Genomic DNA, 23,795 nt, shown 5'->3' with positions numbered 1-23,795 from the left:
CAATTTAATCTTAAATTATCTTATAAAACTATTCTAGAGATACTGCAAGTGTAGTGGGAAAAGGTTTCTCACAATATGTGCCAAATGGCAATTTTCGCTGTGTGTAACAGTGGATAGTAGGTTGAACAAACCTTTTGAGATTTTTTATTAACTAACACTAACCTTCACACACAACACACCCCACTGACCTGAGATTCCTCGCTTTAGCCATTTGGGCTCATCCAGCACAATGAAGAAGTTTTCCTGCTTCTCATATTCCTCCACATTTACAATGCGTACCTGTAGAGTCTGACTGTGGAGAGACATGCAAGCATGCACCCACCCACACACACACACATACATACATATACACACCCACACTCACACAGGGAGAGAGAGAAGAGGGTTGTCATCAATACACATTGTTATATTTGTAGACGTTTTAAACACATTTGATGAGGATAAAAGGAAAACATGTTAAGATAAATATTTTGTTGAATAACACACACACACACACACACACACACACACACACACACACACAGAGCTAGTGCATTCATCTTAAGATACCTAGGTGAGACAACCACATCTCAGTAATAGCAAGTACAACTGTACTTATAGAGTACTTATAAAACACTTATAATCCACACATTTTCACTTGTTTTTTCATCAGAAATGATTGCTTATGGGTAACTTCATGTGTATGGGTACCCTCATGTTGTCATGCCCTGACCATAGAGAGCCCTTGTTTCTCTATGGTGTAGTAGGTCAGGGCGTGACTGGGGTTATTCTAGTTCATTATTTCTATGTGGTGTTCTAGTTTATTTTTCTATGTTGGTGATTTGTCTGATTCCCAATTAGAGGCAGCTGGTAATCATTGTCTCTAATTGGGGATCATATTTAGGTAGCATTTTTCCCACCTGTGTTTGTGGAATATTACTTTGTGTTTTGTGCATGTGCACCACATAGTCACGTTTCGAAGTTAGCATTAACAAAAAAATAAATCAATAAACTAAGTTTCACTTTATAATAAATATGTGGAACTCAACATCCGCTGTGTCTTGGTCCGTCTCTCCACACGTACGGGACACATGTTTTTATACATAGAGTTTAGATGTGTTATTTTGCAAAACACTAGACAGTATATTCATTGTTTAGCTGGAATTGTTCCTATCCTGTACATTTGACTGTGATTTGTGGTTGATGAACGCACTAACTGTAAGTCTCTCTGGATAAGAGCATCTGACAAAAATGTCAAATGTAAATGTTTTACATACAGATCTCATAACTGTATTGAATTGTTATTTATTTATTTTTGTCACAAATGTGTCATTTGTACAGTTCTTTATTTCAAATGTAGTTATTTGTAACAGTTAACTGTGTAAAACCCAGCAGTACTACTTATTTCTCAGAGTGACGTGGATATATAGCATTAAAAAACATGATTATTTGTCTCTGAAATGAAACCATCAAGTAACAGATTTTAAACAAATACATGTCTGTCATTGAACAACCCTATGCCATGATTAGACGGTAAAAAAATCTCTTTCATAATTTCTTTAAAAAATAAAAGTTAATTTTCAAACAATTCTGAAAATGGATATATAGCGTTTTGGAATGAAACTCTTCAATTGTTTCTCAATAAGTGCGACTGTTACTTCACGAAATGCAAGGGTTGGACGCGGGCTTTGACTGGAACCAGTGGAATGTGCAAAGGAGCGGGTTGACATGGGAGAGCATGGGAATGTTGAGCACCAGGCGGGTTGCAGCGTTCTGGACAAGTTGCAGGGGTTTGATTGCACAAGCGGGGAACCCAGCCAACAGAGAGTTGCAGTAGTCCAGACGGGAGATGACCTGAATTAGAACCTGCGCTACTTCCTGTGTTAGGTAGGGTCGTACTCTACGGATGTTGTAGAGCATGAACCTGCAGGAGCGAGTTACTGCTTTGATGTTTGCGGAGAGTGACAGGGTGTTGTCCAGGATCACGCCAAGGTTCTTTGAACTCTGGAAGGTGAACTCCTGGAGTTGTCAACCATGATGGAATGGTCTCGCAACCGTCCCATGAAGCAAGCAAACAATACTTTCCTACCCTCTGAAACATTAACAAACACCCTGTCATTTAAATCACATCAGTAGCTGAGGTGCAATAAAGAATTTAACACATAGCGGAGGCTAAATAATTCACAGTGCATCACATACACAACACTCAAACACACACGGTACTGTACACACACAGAAATACAAACATGAACTAAACAACAGATAAACAGAACCTTAAACCACTTACCACTTACTCCTCGATCACACCGACAGCATCATTGCATTTTGGTACACCAGAAGTATATTCATTTGGATTTATCGAACGTATGTATCAAAATGTATGCATAGACGGCTTGACAGAAATGGTAGCAGACGTGAATGTTGAACTTTGTTGCACACATATCCAGATGATGCTGCGTACCATTTTGCGCATTGACGATGTACAGTGGGGCAAAAAAGTATTTAGTCAGCCACCAATTATACAAGTTCTCCCACTTAAAAAGATGAGAGAGGCCTGTAATTTTCATCATAGGCACACTTCAACTATGACAGACAAAATGAGAAAAAAAAAATCCTGAAAATCACATTGTAGGATTTTTTATTAATTTATTTGCAAATTATGGTGGAAAATACTGATTTGGTCACCTACAAACAAGCAAGATTTCTGGCTCTCACAGACCTGTAACTTCTTCTTTAAGAGGCTCCTCTGTCCTCCACTCGTTACCTGTATTAATGGCACCTGTTTGAACTTGTTATCAGTATAAAAGACACCTGTCCACAACCTCAAACAGTCACACTCCAAACTCCACTATGGCCAAGACCAAAGAGCTGGGTCTTTCAGCATGACAATGATCCCAAACACACAGCCCGGGCAACGAAGGAGTGGCTTCGTAAGAAGCATTTCAAGGTCCTGGAGTGGCCTAGCCAGTCTCCAGATCTCAACCGCATAGAAAATCTTTGGAGGTTGAAAGTCCGTGTTGCCCAGCAACAGCCCCAAAACATCACTGCTCTAGAGGAGATCTGTATGGAGGAATGGGCCAAAATACCAGCAACAGTGTGTGAAAACCTTGTGAAGACTTACAGAAAACGTTTGACCTCTGTCATTGCCAACAAAGGGTATATAACAAAGTATTGATATAATCTTTTGTTATTGACCAAATACTTATTTTCCACCATAATTTGCAAATAAAGTCATAAAAAATCCTACAATGTGATTTTCTGGATTTTTTTTTTCATTTTGTCTGTCATAGTTGAAGTGTGCCTATGATGAAAACTACAGGCCTCTCTCATCTTTTTAAGTGGGAGAACTTGCACAATTGGTGGCTGACTAAATACTTTTTTGCCCCACTGTAGGTCGAGGTGTTAGTGCACCATTACAGTAATAACTACAATATGTGACCTGAAATGACATCACATTACAGTATGAGTACTACCTGTAAGTGCACAATTAGTCCAATGTGCAACCACAGCTTATATCGTCTGAACGTTTAATAGGGAAAGGATCTGTCCGCTAACATTAGCAAGAGGCTGTCAATCATAAACTAATGGACGCTGCTCCACATGGGAGTCACTGACTGACACAGTGACAACCCATAATAATCCCCATCACCCCAGTTACTGTAGCCTTAGGATACATTTCCATCAATATAACATAGTACATGTGGACACCTACACAGACACACACATACTGTACATTAATATAATTTTGATCCCATTTGCTTAATGGGAGGGATACGTATAACATTCAGTATATGTGGACACATACGGTACATAGACAAATGTGGACACAAACTGATGGAAAAACACATTTACCAACATACAACGATGCATTTACACTGAACTGTATGACAGTTCCCTCTAGACCTCAACCCTCATCTGTACTCTGTACTCTCATCTGTACAGCACTGCTGCTAACAAACCTTCCGTTTGATTCCTTAGCAGAGAGAGTAGGCATTAGGCAATCTTGTTTTGGAGCCTCAGTGTCTACTGGGTTTCTCAGCTTCCTGTCTGTACTTCATTGATTTGTTTGTGTAACTAAGTGCATACAGCTGGTTTTCCAGGTGGAATCAGACACCAGTTAAAAGGAAAGCAAAATCCAGAGTAACCCTTCCCTGGTCTAACCTCATGTACCAGGCTATAGGCTGTTGATGACCTAGCATTGACATCTGGTTGAAATTATGTAATTACAACCAGATTACAACTAGTTTACAACCAAATGAAATTATATCATTACAACCGGTTTACAACCAACAGGTTGTAATTTGGTTGTAATGACGCCATTTCAAACAGTTCCGGCTGGGTACCGTCCCCCTACTTTAGGGTTGGCATAGAGCAGGCCTCACCTGGTTTGTTCGTTGGAGAACTCAAGCTCGCCCTTGGTCTCCTCGTAGTCCATGCCGGCACGGGCGCTGCCATCCTCAGTGCGGTAGGGCAACATCACGGTGCCCCGCGAGCCAGAGTTCCGCACCACCGTCACCACCATCGTACCGGAGCTCTCGCTCACTCGCAGCATGCGCTGGCCGAACGTGAAGATGCCGGCGTGGTCGTCGTCCAGGATGGTAACCATGGCAACTAACGGCTCCACCAGCCGGCCCTTGGGCGGCGTTCCCAGTGAAACCTCGTTGCCGCCCTCATCCAGACGGAGATTCTGCAGCCGCACAAAGAAGTGCTCGTCTTCCTCGAAGACGTCGTCGTCCAAGATGCCCACCTGAAAAGGACAGGGGACACACAAAAAGTTGTGTTGGGAATTACTGTATGCATTGAGACAATCTTATTTAAATGCCCAGTGCAGTCAAAAATGTGACTTTCCTGGGTTTTATATATATTTCCTTGTAGGAATAATACTGTGAAATTGTGAACATAATGATAATGCACTTTTTAGTGTGAGAGCTGTTGGAAATTTCATGCTGTTTTGGTGGGATGGAGTTTTGGCCTGCCTGTTGACATCACTCCAATAAGAAAGAGAGTTCCAAACCTTTCTGCCAATAACAGCTAGTATTTTGATGGAGAACAATCACAGTAAGGTACTTAATTGTTACCCAGAAATTATTGATTATTGAAGTAAAAACAGCTGCATTGTGCCTTTAATCTAATCTCATCTGAAATGATTGAAACTAATCTCTAATCCATCCAAGAGCAAGTTTTCCCTTGCCACTGTCGCCTCTTTTCGCTCTTTGGAGTTACAGGCCATGACAAGTTGCTGACAAGTACTGTACTAGTAAACTAGTAAATTGACTAGTAAACAAATACTAGTCAATGAGTTAGTTGATTGATTGTTTGGTTGATCGAAGTATTACTCAAAACTACAGTAAACAGCGACTATTCACCTCCCTCCTCTCATAATTTCCCACCCTCTTTTCCCCTCTCCTTCCTTCTCTCTCCTCTCCATCTAACCTTAATCTCCTTCCGACTCTCCCCTGGTTTGAACACCAGCGTCCCCTCGCTAAACTCATAGTCCGCCCCGGCATTTGCCGAGCCATTCTCCGTGTGGTAGTCCACATAGAAGGTGTGCTGCCCCATGCCACCCTCACAGATCACTGCTAGGCTCAGGGTACCACAGTTCTCTGTGCACTGGTACTGGGAACGCTCAAAGGACAGGTGGGTGCACGTGGCCCTGTCCTCTTTCTCCAGGGCTCCACACTCCGTTGCGGCGGCTTTGCGTCGCGTGTGCTCGGCGGCATGCTTCTTGAGCACGTTGCCGGCACCGATCATCATGCGTGTGGCTTGGATGCGGTAAAAGGCGCGGCTCTTCCTCTGCTGCACCAGAGCTGAGTAGTTGGCCATCTCGATAAGCTGCTCCAGGTCTTTGTCCGGGTGCTTCTGCTTCAGGTCCTTCAGTATGCGTACCACCTAGGTTAGGTCACAACGTAAACACAATATTAACTAAATGTTAATACCAGGCTTAAACAAGGACAACAAAATTATACTGCAATGTAAACACAATGTTAACACAATGTTTGAAATACAACGTTAACACAATGTTTTAAAAAAAGGAACAGCACCAGGGCTAAGACACGTAAAGGACCAATACCATCTCCCTGCCCACTCCACTCTCCTATAATGCTAAACTCTTCTGACTCGTCCTGACTGTTCTCTTTCCTGATCTCCTGGCTCAGCCTACCTCATCTCTGTTCTGGTCCAGCTCCTTGCCTGTCTGAACAGAGACTGTGCAGACACTAGAGGAGTTTCCAGCAGTGGAATTGCTATCCGAGAACTTAGCGTCCATGATTACATCGATCCCCTTGGGCGCCAGGTCACCTTCCGTTTCCACAACAATGCCATGCCGCTTGTCGGCACGGTAACGCTTGTGCATGTACTTGTAGAAGAGCAGGCGGCGGTCGGCGATCCAAGCCAAGATCACACACACTGGGAAGTAGAACAGAGTGACCAGAGCCTCCCACACCTGCAGAATTAACACACAACATTTCTATATAATATAAAAACACACAAATGCATACAAAATCTGTCTATAAACCCCCGCTGAAACACAAACACACAGACACACACACGCAAATAATACAGACCTCCACTACTCCCGGGGAGATAACAGCCAGGATGAGGTAGAGCCAGATGTAAGCGAAGATGCTCCAGAAGGCTGTGATGAAGAATACTCTCAGATGTTTGATCTTTCGCGACTCCCCGTCGGGGATGACCCACACACACACTCCGATGATCACAAACATGTTGAAGGCAGCGCTGCCCACGATGGTGCCCGGTCCAAGCTCACCCGCGTCAAAGTTGTGACCACACACCTGCCAACAAGACAGCAAAGAAATCAAGTTGAATAACAATATAAGCTAGGGTTACGCTACCCCCATTAAGGTATCTGTCAATGGGGAACCCAGTCTAATTCAAGCAAATCAAGGGTCCGTCAGGTGTAGCATGTAGTACAAAGGGATTGTGGGGACACTCAGGGGTAGTGTGTAGAGCCCTGCACTGGCATGAATTTTAAGCCCGAGCCCTACCCATACTCGCAACGTTCAGGCCCTACCCTACCCAGGCCGATTGCTTCTGCGAAATTGAAGGCCCTGCCCGAAACCCAAGATCAGAAATAACTTCCTCCATTAGTAAATGCATTAGCCGCTCCTCTCTGTCTGTCACTCGCTCCCTGCGTGCAGGTTGAAGCACTTCTGACATCCTGTTATGATCTTACTCAGATATGACTGTACCGCGCAGGGGAGCAAGCGCAAATGGCTCAGCTTCAAAATGTTAGTGATCAATTTGTGATACCTGAGCCCTGCCCGTACCCTAGTTAGTGATGAAAGATACAACCTACCCAGCCCTAACCTGATGGGTTTGGGGTTTATGGGGAGTGGGGACACTGGGGTAGTGTGTTGTGTATATACTCTGGGGTGGTGTGTAGTGATGAAGGTTTTGTGGGGTCACCAGCATACCTCGATGACAGAGAGAAGGATCTCTGGTGCAGAGGAGCCCAGGGCCATGAGCGTGAGGTTAGACACAGTCTCGTTCCAGATCCGCACAGTGGTCACTGACGTCTCCCCGTTGGGTTTGGTGATAGTCACCTCTTTCTCCTACAAAGACAAGGACACACATCACAGTTAGGGGAACATGCAGCTAGTGTTTTACCAATACAACAATTCAGTGATATTGCCTATGAGCTGATGCTAGAGGACAGTATTTCAAAATTTCCAGAACTTTCACCAAAGTTCACAGGTTTTTCAGAAATCCCGGTCTGAGAAATCCCAGAATCATTCCTGCTAAATTTCTGAAAAACCTGTGAACTTTGGGGAAAGTTTTCAGAATCACCACAGCATGAGAATGACTGAAGGACAAAACAGAGAGAGAAGTGGTCACTGGTCACCTGGGAGGTGATGACCTCGATGGAGGCCATGAAGCGGTCGGCGATGATGGACACACCCAGGAACATGTACATGAGGCAGGTAAAGTAGACTATCGCCCTCCCCGTCTGCTCCGCCAGTGGAGGGCTGAGTGGTAGCCACACAGGCAGCACAATGCCAGGTCTACACATCACCTTGTCTGTGCACGCCCGCTTGCCCCCTGTGGTGTTACCAGATGGGGAAGCTGGGGTGCCTGATACAGATGCCCGCTCCACCACCTGAGGCTTGGAATGGAAGGAAGAGGTGGCCGGGTGGGGCAGGAGGAGGAGGATGGAGAGGAGGAGTAGGAAGGATGGGAGTGGGGGATACACAGGGTGGGGTCCCATGCTATCCCTGAGTTAGGTGGTGCCTGGGGTCACTGGAGGAGCAGCTGGGTAGGAACACTCTCCTGAGAGAACATTGAGAGAGAGAGAGAGAGAGACCAAAAGAACAACAGGGGTTGAGGATGTGGCTTTCTAAATTGTTCACTAGGGTATATTAATAAGGCCTACAATACATTCAACTGTGCCACTCCCCACATACATGAATGCCATTTGGGTATTTCTGAGATGAATTAAAGGGATAGTTCACCCAAAAATAAAAATAAAATGGTTCCTAACCTACCTACTTTAAAGTAGTTATTTTAACATTCTGAATGTCAGCAATGCTGCTATATTACCATTTTATAAGTATTAGTATAATATTTATTGCTATTGTTTGTTTGTTTTGAACTGTTTATCTGTTTCTTGTGCTGTTTTTTGTATGCGCCTTGGTAGGGGTGGGGGGGGGGGGGATTAAGGATTGGGGATGTTTCATATTTGTTTATTTAGCTACAGTCACCAACGGTTAATATTAGCAGCTAGGACTAATACACAATGGAAGTTAAGGGACCCGAGTTAGCATGCTCTACATTGTCCAACATTACCTTAGTTACTTCAAACCCGAGTTCTCTAGAAACGTACCATTGTTTTACAGTCATCGATGCCAATGCTAGTGGTTGGGCACTGGAGCTTAGTAAACAAAACCCAAAGCGTGGATTGAAGTCTCTTCTGGCACACAGACCATTCTCAAGGTAAGGAAATATAGACAAATATCGTCAAAATGAAAAGAACAAGGACTAATGAGTGTGTGAGTGAATATGCATGTTACCTCACTCTGGCGGTATCAAATGCCAGTCTAGACAAATGCAGAGTGCTATCAGTCAGCAGCGATCTAATCGAGAGGAGAGGAGAGGAGACAGAAACAAGAGAGAGGGGGAGAGAGAGTGAGGAGGGGGGAAGAGAGAGTAGAGGTGCAAACAAACAAACAGAGAGAAGGTATAAAGACACTGATATAAGATCACTGCAGGAGGCAAAGAGTATGACATAAACAGAAACATGAAAGAACATTCAAACACAGAAAGATGTGAGGCCTGTATAGTACTAAAGGTGGTGCAGCGGTAACACTACATGTAGGTACCATTTAAGGGAAGGTTTTGCATGTAGGTTATAGACAGTTAAAATAGCTTTAATATGTTTATAAATCATGAACTAATAACTAAATATCGAAAGTTATTTTAAAAGGGAAAACCACCCTTCTCAAACAGAACCTTAATGTAAAGTCCTACCAGAGCACCTTTGAAGGTGGAGATCAGATGCAGGTGGGGTAACACTAAACACCCTATCTGACTTAAACCCATCCTTATCCTGGAGTGGAGCTGCCCACTGGCCATGGGGGGTTTATGTCACAGCGTGAGGCCACCTATAGGGTCACCTGTCACCCCCCCCCCCCTGCACAGGTAACCCTAGGGTGGTGTGTGTGGCACCATGTCTTATTCATTGAGAACTTAAGGTCATTACTTGTTCAATTAGTTATGACGGGCACAAGCCTGGCTGTGACTGGTCCCCAATAAACATGCATTATGAAAAAAGGGTCCTTACAATGGAAAGAATCTGTCTATTAGCAGGTCAAGTATGCTGCCATGATAACTTTGAAAAACAGAATGGAGGCAGACATCTTAATGGTTTTTGATGATAACTAGCTACAAATACATTAATATTTATCTACACTACTAAATACGGGGTACATTTTCAGTGCTATCACAAACAAGACCTATGCTTTAGGCTAATGCTAATTTGAACTGTTAATAGGTAAGAACTTTAAAACCCCATGTATGTCATCTAGGGCAGTGGTTCCCAAACTGTGGGTCAGGACCCACTTGTGGGCCACGGCAGGGGTCCAGGTGAGACTTTTTTTGTGCATTGTTACAATTCAGTTAATTAGAATTGGTCACAAGAGCTCATAGTCAAATCTACATAAGAGTTAAATATTTTAAAGAGGATGATTTATATATTTTTTTACTTTTGTCTGGTCTGGGTATATTTTTTCACCACTCAACCCTTTTGCAATTGGTGGGTCAGGAAGCAGAACGTTTGGGAACACCGGATCTAGGGAACACACACACACTTATTACATAAAAAAAGTGAATGCATGCTTGAGTGTATGTTTGTGTAAGTCAATGCATGCAAGGTTGTGCGTGCATGCATGCATGTAACATGGATCATACATGCATGTGTGGGTGAAAAAAATGGGGATGGGTCATCTATGGACTTGAAAGAATGTGTAGAGCATGAGCTTGTGTGTGTGTGTTTGTGGAGGGGGGTAAGTGATTGAGTGAGAGTGAGTGATGGAAATGGAAGCGTGCTGGCAGGTGTGCGTTGCCCACGGTAACAGACACCGCAGTGTTGCATCATTGATGCCTCCTGTGCCTTGGCAAGCTCATTATTAGGTTGTGATTGAGAAATGTGGCCCCGAGCACCATGCACCGCATCACATTTCACTTTCCAAGGCCTGCTATGGTTACCATGGCCTCAGACTGAGGGCCACCTTACACCGTGCAGTGGGGCCAAGGGGCCCGAACCAAAAATAACCCACCGACTGTTCACACCTGGACAGGAATACTGAACAGGTGACAGAGCACAGCAAAGAGAGATGCTGTAGTATCAAATCAAATCAAATGTATTTATATAGCCCTTCATACATCAGCTGATATCTCAAAGTGCTGTACAGAAACCCAGCCTAAAACCCCAAACAGCAAGCAATGCAGGTGTTGAAGCACGTTGGCTAGGAAAAACTCCCTAGAAAGGCCAAAACCTAGGAAGAAACCTAGAGAGGAACCAGGCTATGAGGGGTGGCCAGTCCTCTTCTGGCTGTGCCAGGTGGAGATTATAACAGAACATGGCCAAGACGTTCAAATGTTCATAAATGACCAGCATGGTCAAATAATAGGACTGGGACAGGTAGCACGTCCGGTGAACAGGTCAGGATTCCATAGCCGCAGGCAGAACAGTTGAAACTGGAGCAGCAGCACTAATTGATTAGTAATACTAATCAACAGACTTACAAAATACATAAACACTCCTTGTGACCCTTAGGCTGTGCTATCATGGACATCATACACACAAATAGAGGAGGGAGCCACACAAACACATACTTATTTTCATACAGGCACTCATAGGACACCGCTAACACACAATACCAGAAAATAAACCTTATCGACAGACAGGCTAGCTGCCTGTAAACTCACACTCTGAGGCCTGGTCCATAAACAACCCCTCACCGGTAAACCTTTTTTAATTTTTGTATCTTTTATTTAACTAGGCAAGTCAGTTAAGAACAAATTATTATTTACAATGACGGCCTACCCTGGCCAAACTCTAACCCGGACGACGCTGGGACAATTGTGCGCCGCCCTGTGGGACTCCCAATCACGGACGGTTGAGATACAGCCTGGAATCAAACCAGGGTCTGTAGTGACGCCTCTAGCACTGAGATGCAGTGCCTTAAACCGCTGCGCCACTACACTTCATGTAGATCTGAGAGGACTGAATAGATATAACATTTGGAACACTGTCCTAATATTGAGTTGCGCACCCAGCAACATTTCAGTTCTTGACACAAACCGGTGTGCCTGGCACATCTTTTGTCTTGCCCATTCACCCTCTGAATGGCACACATACACAATCCATGTCTCACTTGTCTCAAGCCTTAAAAAGTATTCTTTAACCTGTCTCCTCCACTTCATCTACACTGATTGAAGTGGATTTAACAAATGACATCAATAATGGATCATAGCTTTCACCTGGATTCACCTAGTCAGTCTGTCATGGATAGAGCAGGTGTTCTTAATGTTTTGTACACTAAGTGTATTAATAACTGATAGGCTTGGTAGGACTTTCACCATATTGCTTCTATCTGTCAAATTATTTCAGATCTCCACAAGTGCTTACTGCACTGCACTGCATTGTCCGTTATTGAGGCCTTTTCTGGTCGGGACCCAGACCCATCTGTGGCAGTTCAAATGTGTTTACATTGTGATTCTGATTGGGTGAAGGCACTACTAAGTGGTGCACTCACTCTGGGTTTCCAATCCATATTGAGATCAATGGCCTTTAGGTTCTCCCTCTGGACCACCATCAGGCAACACTGCAGATGAAACCCGTTTATAAGAACAGTCAATCGATAGACTCATTAGGGTAACAGAGGTGTAGAGATTATTTATCACTCCCATAAATCCCATAATAGACTTACAATGCATTCTGAAAGTATTCAGATCCCTTGACTTTTTGACTCTTTTTACAAATTTAGTTTTGAATACTTGTATAAATAAGCTATTTCTAAAATTGATTTAAAAGAAATCCTCAATCTGAACACAATATTCCATAATAACAAAGGGAAAACAGTTTTTTTTTTGCAAATGTATTAAAAATAAAAAACAGAAATACTTATACAAGTATTTATACAAGTATTCAGACCCTTTGCTATGAGACTAGAAATTGAGCTCAAGTCCATCCTGTTTCCATTGCTCATCCTTGAGATGTTTCGACAACTTAATACAAATTAAACTATTTACCTGTGGTAAATTCAATTGACTGGACATGGTTTGGAAAGGCACACACGTCTATATAAGGTCCCACAGTTGACAGTGCATGTCAGAGCAAAAACCAAGCCATGAGGTTGAAGGAATAGTCCCACAGTGGCCTCCATCATTCTTAGATGGAAGAAGTTTGGAACCACCAAGACTCTTCCTAGAGCTGGCCGCCTGGCCAGGGCCTTGTTCAGGGGATGACCAAGAACCCGATGGCCACTCTGACAGAGCTGCAGAGATCCTCTGTGGAGATGGGAGAACCTTCCAGAACAACAACCATCTCTGCAGCACTCCACCAATCAGGCCCAGAAGGAAGCCACTCCTCAGTAAAAGGCACATGACAGCCCGCTTGGAGTTTGCCAAAAGGCACCAAAAGGACACTCAGACCATGAGAAATAAGATTCTCTGGTCTGATGAAAACAAGATTGAACTCTTTGGCCTGAATGCCAGGCGTCACGTCTGGAGGAAACCTGGCACCATCCCTATAGTGACGCATGATGGTGGCAGCATCATACTGTGGTGATGTTTTTCAGGAACAGGGACTGGGAGACTAGTCAGGGTCGAGGGAAAGATGAACGGAGCAAAGTACAGAGAGATCCTTGATGTAAACCTGCTCCAGAGCACTCAGTAACTCAGACTGGGGTGAAGGTTCACCTTCCAACAGGACAACGACCCTAAACACACAGCCAAGACAACGCAGGAGTGGCTTCAGGACAAGTCTCTGAATGTACTTGAGTTGCCCAGCCAGAGCCCGGACTTGAACACGATCGAACATCACTGGAGGGACCTGAAAATAGCTGTGCAGCAATGCTCCCCATCCAACCTGACAGAGCTTGAGGGATCTGCAGAGAAGAATGGGAGAAACTCCCCAAATATAGGTGTGCCAAACTTGTAGTGTCATACCTAAGAAGACTCTATGCTGTAATCTCGTCCAAAGGTGCTTCAACAAAGTACTGAGTAAAAGGCCTGAATACTTATGTAAATGTGATATCCGTTTCTATTTTGAATAAATTTGCAAAAATAAATAAAACCTGTTTTTGCTTTGTCATTATGTGATATTGTGTGTAGATTGATGCAGGGAAAAAAACTATTTCATCAATTTTAGAATAAGGCTGTAACGTAACAAAATGTGGAAACATTCAAGGGGCCTGAATACTTTCCAAATGCACTGTAGTTCCCAGGCTAGAGTGTATTTTAATTCAGTTCACAATGGGTGAGAGCTTAGATGGGTTAATGACTTCCGTTGTGTTTCAGTCTCTCTACTCAGCAGATCTGCAGAGGGCAAACTGTTGGGATTGTGGCTACTGCTCAGCTGTTTGCGTCTCCTTGTTTAGATCTGTGAGACCCTGACTGTGTTTTAATAGTCTTATGTGGCCAAATGCGGCCCACTTATGGAGCAAATTTTGAATTTGTGTTAGGATACTGAATTTGAATTTAATATTATTGCATTTGTAATGCACAAATTGAATCATTGAATTCATAAATTGAACTTGATTCGATTCCATCTGTTCTCCTTTACCTTTCCTGACTGAAATTATGGCTTATAAACTTGATACACAAACAATGAATGCAGTATCTACAATATTGAAACTGAATATATAAATATTGAATATAAAATGTAATTTGAAGAACATTTTCAAACTGAATGCAATGTTCATTAAATTCGATTTAAAATCATGAAATACAAGTTCAATTTATTAATTGAATGATTCAATTTGTGCATTAAACATAAAAAAAGATTACATTCATATTCAATAGCTTAATACAAATTAAACATTATTAAATTCAAATACAATTTCTGTTTGCACTGAAATCACTCCATGCCCGCTGGTCAATTAATTCTTGCTTGTTGACTAAAACCAGAAAGTATGTAGAAATTATAATGGATGTAAATATTTTAATAATTTAATATTTGAAAGTATTGAACTACTTTCTAACTCTCTAACAATGACCATTAATGAGATTTAAGCATTCCACGCGCCTTCCAAGCAAGCTGTTCTTTGATGGAGAAGCTCGTTTCCCCTGTCCTCTCTGAGGTGTCAGTACGGTAAACCGTCTCGTCCGTCGCCTGTTCTGTTCCTGTACAGGACACTGAGCTGTGTGACAGCTCTTCTCTCGTTAACCCCAGCGACACGGCTGCTGTCTTTCAGCGACGCCGATAAGTGATTGCCTGGGATTAATTTACACAGATAGCAGCGTCAACAAAATGGGAGTTAGCACCTTTTACCGTTTCATATTTTCTCTCCCCACATGGTGACGGAGGGGAAGCGTCAGGTAAGGTAAGGGATACTGTCTCTCTAGGTTCAGGTGAGGGAGAGAGTGAAAGAGAAAGAGAGAGAAAGTGAGAGAGGAAGAGACAGAGATGAGTGTTTTACACAAGCAAAGTGAGGTCTTTCTATGTAAATGGACCCCACTGCTGAAAGAATAATATAAGAGAATACACTCAAATGGGCCAAGAATGTTTTTAAAAATTATATAGAGAAAAAAAGTCACTATCAAAATGTTTTTGTTGTTGTTTAATTTCATAATCAAACAATATACAGTACATAACAGTACAGAATTAGCCTAAACATGCTACATTGTTAAATTGAATTAAATCTAAAAATGCTTATATTACCAATGCGTATGTTGGCAATGGCTAGTTTAAAAATACCAAAGTGTGGATTGCAGTCACTTCTTGTACATAAAGCTCTTTCAAGGTAAGGAAACAAATGTCTAAATATGCCATTTATCTGAACTGTTCCTTTAATAGAAAGCCTGTGTTGACATTTTATAGCACTTAACAGGAGTAAAGAAGACCACAAACCTTCACTCAAGTGAACTGTAACCATCATGGTGCAGGTGGCAGTATACTCCGTTTGCATTAATTTTGTCAATGAGAGCATGCTGGCTCCATTCTGGCTCAAACACAACACACTGGACTCTCTACAGTGACTCTGTTTTGGCTCAAAGACAACCCAGCTTCAAGTCTTTCACTGTGTTTTTGTTCCTAAAGAGAATGTTTCAGGAGGGTTAGCATGCCAAAGTCTGCCTCGTTTCTGTTAGTACACAGAGGCCTGTATACAGCATTACTCCTAACATGGACAGCTTAGAAATAACCCTTTTGGTCTTTTCACGGAACACACTTTATTATTCAATGCCCTTGAAAATATGCCAAAGCAAAACCACAAATGTGATAGCAAAATGTAGCTACTCGCAACAAAGCAACCGATCCATTATGCCGTAATGGTAATGCTAGTTTGAGTTACCCACAAATCATGGCAGTTAGACAGTCACCCTGTTTGCTGTTAAATGAAAGAAAGGAAAGTGATCCATCCCTTTAATAAGTAAAGCGAGGGCTGTCCATGGAACCTGTAAGAACCAGATGAGTCAGAGTGTAAACTAATCTACCTCTGGCCCCGGGCCACACAGACAGACAGACTGACTATCATAGCGCTGTTACAATTAGACCTACTATCATAAAACTGTTACAATTCTGATATAAGTGAGGGATGTGTACATGCAGATGTTCAAGATGATTAAGAATAGGATTGCCGGACACACAGTAATTCATGGTTACCAGTATTTAGCAGACGCTTTATCCAAAGTAACTTCCATAATGTTACAATTGTGACTTCACTGAAAAACACCTTTTTGAAGAGCAATTTACCGCCGACACATTGCATCTGTTAAGACAGAGGTAATAATTACCACTTGAAAATAAATTGGATCCTGGACCTCTGGTTCAAAGTTAGGCCTAACCTAGGATTTGTTAAACAATCTCCCGGTTAGGTTGTTTTCCATATTCATTTTTTTCCACACATAATGAATGTCCAGATACAGTATATGTGAACCTTTTCAGTTTTAAAACTTTCCATTAACAAAGGGATGATAATAGCGATGCAAATGTCTGACTCAAAGGGAAGATCAGTATTTCACAACTTAATGTTAGATGGTTACTCAGCCTGAAAGTAGTCTATGTGTCACGCCCTGACCGTAGAGAGCGTTTTATGTCTCTATTTTGGTTTGGTCAGGGTGTGATTTGGGTGGGCAGTCTATGTTCTATGATTTTCTATTTCTATGTTTTTTGCCGGGTGTGGTTCTCAATCAGAGGCAGCTGCCTATCATTGTCTCTGATTGAGAACCATACTTAGGTAGCCTTTTCCCACCTGTGTGTTGTGAGTAATTATTTTTCTGTGTGTGTTTGTGTGCACCTCGGTTGTGTCACGTTCTTTGCTGTTTACCTGTTTTTTGGGGGGGTTGTTTCGGTTTCACTTTCATTAAAAGATGTGGCACTACATGCACGCTGCGCCTTGGTCGATTTATGACAGGGAGTTTGAGGCTAGTGAGCGTGACTCTATGGGCCAGGATAAACTGTAATCCATGGTTCAGATTTCTTCAAACAGTCATTATAAACTTCAGTGAACTTTCGCCACTGCTAGCTAAAAGTCAATGAGAGTAATAGGGGCACCTTCAACTGTGCAATTTACAAAATGTTTTGGCCAAATTAACTGAAATTAACAATTATTTTGTTTGACATGACGTACTGCTGTATACCTTAAGTAGAGCTCACAAACCAAAAGTGGTCCCCGTAACATGCATACAACATCACATATGTGTACCATACATTGCTCTCTCGCTCTGCTGTGTGCATGATGTGCCTCATGCTAGCTGTCACTCATGGTGAGGGGCTGAAGCTCATTGGTTGAACTTAAATTGCTAGGGGGCTGGTCCATGTTGTGGAAAATGGCTCAGCACAGCTTCCAGAAAAACAGTTGCTTTCAAACTAAGGAGTTTGTGGCTAATTGAGGTAAAAACAATTTTGCTCATAGATTATGTATGAACTATACATAGACACATCCAGACTAAAGTGGGAGGGTTAAATCATACTTAGTAGTCGCCAAAGTTCATGTCTTAAAGGTGATTTGACAATATTTATATATTTTTTCAAATCAAAATAGTTTATCTATCCAACAAGGTAGGAGTGCAGATACATAAAAACACAAGAATATATGACAATCATAACTACAAATTAATCTAAAACAAATGGAAAAAAGAAGAACCACGTGTCACGGCCGTTAAAACAACTGGACCAAGGTGCAGCGTGGTGAGCGTACATTTTCTCTTTAATTCAAAATGATGCCGACAAAACAATACAAAAACCATGAAGCTTGAGGCTATGTGCTGTCAAACAAAGTTAACTTCCCACAAACACAGGTGGGAAAATGGGAACCATATTTAGGTACCCTATCAGAGACAACGATAGACAGCTGACCCTGATTGAGAACCATACCCGGCCAAAACATAGAAAATCATATAAACACAAAACAAAGAATGCCCACCCCAACTCACGCACTGACCAAACCAAAATAGAAACATAAAAAGGATCTCTAAGGTTAGGGCGTGACAGCGCACCCCCCCCCCCCCCAAAGGTGCGGACTCCGACCGCAAATCCTAAACCTATAGGGGAGGGTCTGGGTGGGCATCTATCCGTGGCGGCGGCTCAGGTGCGGGACGCAGACCCCACTCCACCGCTGGCTCACCCCACTTTGGTGGCACCTCTGGTGCGGGGACCCTCGCCGCCGACCCCGGACTGTGGACCCTCGCAGCGGGCTCCGGGCTGGAGGCCGTCTCTGGAGGCTCCGGCCTGGACGCAGGCACAGGATTCACCAGGCTGGGGAGATACACAGGAGACCTGGCTCTGGGAGCAGGCACAGGACTCACCAGGCTGAGGAGACATTCAGGAGACCTCTTCGTTGGCTGAGGCACCGGATACACTGGGCCGTGGAGGTGCACTGGCGGTCTTGAGCGCAGAGCTGGCACCACCCGTTCTGGCTGGATGCCCACTTCCTCCCGGCAAATGCGGGACGCAGGCACCGAGCACACCGTCATGTGAATGCTCGGCCGAGACACAGTGCGCATCACCCCATAGCACGGGGCCTGACCAGTCACATGCTCGCCACGGTAAGCACGGCGAGTTGGCTCAGGTCTCCAACCTGACTCTGCAAAAGTCCCCGTGTGCCCCTCCCAAAATACTTTTTGGGCTGCCTCTCGGGCTTCCTTGCCAGCCGTGTTCCCTCATAACGTTGCCGTTTTGCCTTAGCTGCCTCCAGTTCCTCCCGTGGACGGCGATACTCCCCAGCCTGCCTCCAGGGTCCCTTACCATCCAGGATCTCCTCCCATGTCCAGGAGTCCTCTTTACCGCGCTGCTTGGTCCTTTGGTGGTGGGAAGTTCTGTCACGGCCGTTAAAAGAGCTGGACCAAGGTTCAGTGTTGTGAGCGTACATTTTCTCTTTTATTCGAAATGACGCCGACAAAACAAACCAAACCGTGGCGCTTAATGCTATATACCATAAAACAAAGTTAACTTCCCACAAACACAGGTGGGAAAAAGGGTACCTAAGTATGGTTCCCAATCAGAGACAACGATAGACAGCTGTCCCTGATTGAGAACCATACCTGGCCAAAACATAGAAATAGAAAATCATAGAAACACAAAACATAGAATGCCCACCCCAACTCACGCCCTGACCAAACCAAAATAGAGACATAAAAATGATCTCTAAGGTCAGGGCGTGACACCATATAATTTCCATATTTGCAGCGCTTATCTTTTCCATTCATTTGGGGTTGAGGCATGTAGATGGATCTACACAACCATTGATATAAAATGTGTACTTGTATTGACATTAGACTACTTTGGAGGTCTGAACATCTGACAATTTAATTCCAGTTCAACTTTATCCTACACGATTAAAGGTAAAATGGTAATAGCATGTTACTGTTGTTACATGAAAAATACATATGGGTCTCTGTGCGAGTGAGATTCATTAAAACAAGTATTGCTATGTTGTGACTATGTACCATTTGGAACCAGGTAGTTACTGTGTTGAAATGTAAACATGTTGACCTATATAACTAGGTATATAACTATGAAACAAGTTAAAACAGATCTCTGTGGAAATGTTAATGCGAACTTAATGCGAAATGTTAATGTTGAAGTACTAGAATTGAACTACACTCTTAGAAAAAAAAGGGTTCCAACAGGGTTTTTCGGCTGTCCTCATATGATAACCCTTTTTGGTCCCATGTACTGTAGAACCCTTTTTGGTTCCTGGTAGAACTCTTTTGGGCATACATGTAGAACACTCTGTGTAAAGGGTTCTACATGGAACTCAAAACGGTTCTACCTGGAACCAAAAAGGGTTCTTCAAAGGGTTCTCCTATGAGCACAGCCGAAGAATCCTTTTCTAGATAACACCTTTTCTTCTAAGAGTGTACATAGTAGATACAGGGCATTCGGAAAGTATTCAGACACCTTCCTTTTCCCCACATTTTGTTATGTTACAGCCTTACTCTAAAATGGATTCACTTATTTTTTTCCACTCATCAATCTACACACAATACCCCATTACATAATACTTATGTGAATGTGATATTTCTAAAAACCTGTTTTTGCTTTGTTATCATGGGGTATTGTGTGTAGATTGATGAGGGGAAAAAACAATCCATTTTAGAATAAGACTGTAACGTAGCAAAATTTCCGAAAGCACTTTATACAGGTAAGTGCCAAAATAAAGGAAACAGCAACATAGTGTCTTAATAGTGTGTTGGGCCACCAAGAGCCATCAGAACACCTTCAATGCACCTTGGCATATATTCTACAAGTGTCTGGAACTCTACCAGAGGGATGGAACACAATTCTTCCACGCAAAATGTCATAATTTGGTGTCTTGTTGATGGTGTTGGAAAACGCTGTCTCAGGTGCTGCTACAGAATCTCCCATAAGTGTTCAATTGGTTTGAGATCTGGTGACTGAGACAAACACACAAACGCAGTCTTTAAACCCCATATGCTCCTTTGAGACCCATCTTTCAAAGTCACTGACATCTCTTCTTCTAACCATGATAGCCAATATAATGGTCAACTGAGCATTTTTATACATAATCCTAAGCATGATGGGATGTTAACTGCTTAATTAACTCAGGAACCACACCTGTGTGGAAGCACTTGCTTTCAATATACTTTGTATCCCTTGTTTACTCAAGTGTTTCCTTTATTTGGGCAGTTACCTGTATGTCATATGAAAGATAATTGTAAAATAAAATGTTACAATTTTCAAAGTGAAAATATTTATATTTTCACAAATCTATTAATGTATGGTACTACACAACATACATGTTAATTAAATAAAAAAGCTTCCCAAGAACCATTGCAGTGGGGGGGGGGGACATAATTTGAAACCTTTCAGATGGTAGTGCATGACTAGTATGTAATGGTGGCTACCGGAATTTGTAGTGAGCTTTTGAGTAGCCTAAGCTTTTATACAGTATCAGATTTGACCCATCCAATATGGCAGCCTAAATGTTGTTTCATGCCATAGGGTGACTCGGTGCATTATAGTAAAACATAATTATGACTCAGCACTTTGTCATACTGGTACAACTCTGCAACATCATCTACAACAACTACACTCTTAAGATTTTTTTTTACCGAATTGTACTTAAAGTGGTGCAAATGCTTGTCACTGTAGTGGTACCCTGTAAGATATGTCCATTGTACCATTAGTTGTAGGTACATAGTTGTACCCTTGCAGTTTATACCTTAAAAGTGCCAATAGTGTACCATATTGTTGACACAGATACAAAAGTGTTAGCCTTTTTTTTTTGCCTTTTTAGGGTACCACTACATTGACAAAGCATGTGTTCCTTGTAAGTGGCAAACCACTCTAGATCAAGTAACTCACATGTAAACGCCTCTCTGCCATCCCACTTCTTTTTTTTACCCACTTTATCTCACCATTTTCATGATTACGATCTTGTCTCATCAATGCAACTCCCCAACGGGCACGGGGAGGCGAAGGTCAAACCAATTGTACGCGGTCATATGGGACTCCCGGTTATGGCCGTTTGTGACACAGCCTGGGATCGAACCCCAGGCTGTAGTGACGCCGCAACCCCGCTGCGCCACTTCGGGGAGTAGGCCCAACTGGGTCTCACGACTGTCAACGCCAACACCTTAACCATTATGCCAAGAGGTCCGTACCGCTTAACAAGGTAGGTAAAGGTCTCTACAATATTAATTACAGCTCTTTATTGTCACATGCTCTTATGTAAGCCTTTATAAAGACTTCAGAACTGTCATCAGACATGTTCAAATTTGAATTACCATAACCATAGACCACTTCAACTGGTACAACGCTTCCACTCACGGGTGGCCAAAAATAACAAACTGAAATCCATGCCCCCCCTTGGAATTTTTGTACCCCAGGGAACAATACTGTAACCTAACTGTACCCTTTTTCTGAGAGTGTAGTGTGAACCTGTGAACTGGGTTAGTCAGTGCTGTAAATGTATCACCACTACCAAATCAGTATCGGACAGACATACGGCACCTTCAGAAAATATTCACACTCCTTGACATTTCTTTGTGTTACAACCTGAATTTAAAATGTATTACATTTAGATTTTTGTCACTGGTCTACACACAATACCCCATAATGTCAAACTGGAATGATGTTTTTAGAATTTTTTACAAATTAATAAAAAATTAAAAGTTGAAATGTCTTGAGTCAATAAGGGACACCTAGTCAGTTGTACAAATGAAAACATTCAACTGAAATGTGAATCAGAGGGGTGCGCGAGGTTGCCTTACTTGATATCCACGTCATCAGCGCCCGGGGAACAGTGAGTTAACTGCCTTGTTCAGGGGCAGAACGACAGATTTTTAACTTGTCAGCTCAGGGATTCGATACAGCAACCTTTCGGTTACTGGTCCAACACTCCTACCCACCAGGTTACCTGCAGCCCCGTATTCAACCCCTTTATTATGGCAAACCTAAATAAGTTCAGGAGTAAAAATGTGCTTAACCAGTCACATAATAAGTTGCATGGACTCACTCACACTGCAATAAATGTTTAACATGTATCCCACACATACAATTATCTGTAAGGTCCCTCAGTCGAGCAGTGAATTTCAAACACAGATTTAACCACAAAGACCAGGGAGGTTTTCCAATGCCTCGCGAAGAAGGGCACCTATTGGTAGATGTGTAAAAGAAAAAGCAGACATTGACTATCCCTTTCAGCATGGTGAAGTTATTAATTACACTTTGGATGGTGTATCAATCCATCCAGTCACTACAAAGACACAAGCGTCCTTCCGAACTCAGTTGCCTGGAGAGGAAGGAAACCGCTCTGGGTTTGTGATCAACAACAGGGAAAAGAAGGAAGCCTTGTAAAGAATACAAATATACCAAAACATGCATCATGTTTGCAACAAGGTACTAAAGTAATACTGCAAAAGAATGTGGCAAAGCAATTAACTTTTTGTCCTGAATACAAAGTGTTGTGTTTGGGGCAAATCTAATACAACACATTACTGAGTACACCTCTCCTCATTTCAAGCATAGTGGTGGCTGCATCATGCTATGGGTACTGTATGCTTGTAATCTGGGGAGTGGGGAGTTTTTCCGGATGAAAAAGAAACGGAATGGAGCTAAGCACAGGCAAAATCCTAAAGGAAAACCTGGTTCAGTCTGCTTTCCACCAGACATTGGGAGATTAATTCACCTTTCAGCATGACAATAACCTAAAATACAAGGCCAAATCTATACTGTAATTGTTTACCAAGAAGATAGTGAACGTTCCTGAGTGGCCGACTTACAGTTTTACCTTAAATCTACTTGAAAATCTATGGCAAGAACTGAAAATGGTTGTTTAGCAATGATCAACAACCAATGTGACAGAGCTTGAAGAATTTTTAAAAGAATAACGGGAAAATGTTGCACAATCTAGGTGTGGAAAGCTCTTAGGGACTTGAAAGAGTCACAGCTGTAAATCGCTGCCAAAAGGGCTTCTACAAAGTATTGAATCAGGGGTGTGAATACTTATGTTATTAGATATTTCTGTATTTCTGGGGCGGCAGGTAGCCTAGTGGTTAGAGCATTGGACCAGTAACCGAAAGGTTGGTGGATTGAATCCCTGAGCTGGCAAGGCCAAAATCTGTCATTCTACTCCTGAACAAGGCAGTTAACCCACTGTTCCAAGGCCATT

The 23,795-nt window shown here is 42.6% G+C and overlaps 1 protein-coding gene across 7 annotated transcripts in view; it reads right to left on the bottom strand.

Moving 5' to 3' along the window:
- Window positions 1-23,795, bottom strand: part of slc8a2a (solute carrier family 8 member 2a) — a 59,716-nt gene that overhangs the window by 20,925 nt on the left and 14,996 nt on the right. For 4 of the 7 annotated variants that reach the window (XM_021617756.2, XM_021617759.2, XM_021617758.2 and 1 more), the window contains exons 2-9: window positions 9,006-9,068; window positions 7,841-8,265; window positions 7,413-7,550; window positions 6,543-6,770; window positions 6,140-6,421; window positions 5,413-5,868; window positions 4,362-4,726; window positions 189-292 (exon numbers count right to left, since the gene is read on the bottom strand). In XM_021617756.2, coding sequence (XP_021473431.2) covers window positions 189-292; window positions 4,362-4,726; window positions 5,413-5,868; window positions 6,140-6,421; window positions 6,543-6,770; window positions 7,413-7,550; window positions 7,841-8,203 — 1,936 coding nt within the window. In that variant the 5' untranslated portion in view covers window positions 8,204-8,265; window positions 9,006-9,068. Of the gene's footprint in view, window positions 1-188; window positions 293-4,361; window positions 4,727-5,412; window positions 5,869-6,139; window positions 6,422-6,542; window positions 6,771-7,412; window positions 7,551-7,840; window positions 8,266-8,818; window positions 8,878-9,005; window positions 9,069-23,795 lie in introns of those variants that run through there. The other 3 variants (XM_036989885.1, XM_036989886.1, XM_036989887.1) reach the window with 3 other exon arrangements.

Source organism: Oncorhynchus mykiss, chromosome 10, assembly GCF_013265735.2.
Source record: "Oncorhynchus mykiss isolate Arlee chromosome 10, USDA_OmykA_1.1, whole genome shotgun sequence".
Taxonomy (NCBI): domain Eukaryota; kingdom Metazoa; phylum Chordata; class Actinopteri; order Salmoniformes; family Salmonidae; genus Oncorhynchus; species Oncorhynchus mykiss.
The sequence above is the reverse complement of the archived record's forward strand: the minus strand, read 5'-3'. Positions and strand labels throughout refer to the sequence as shown.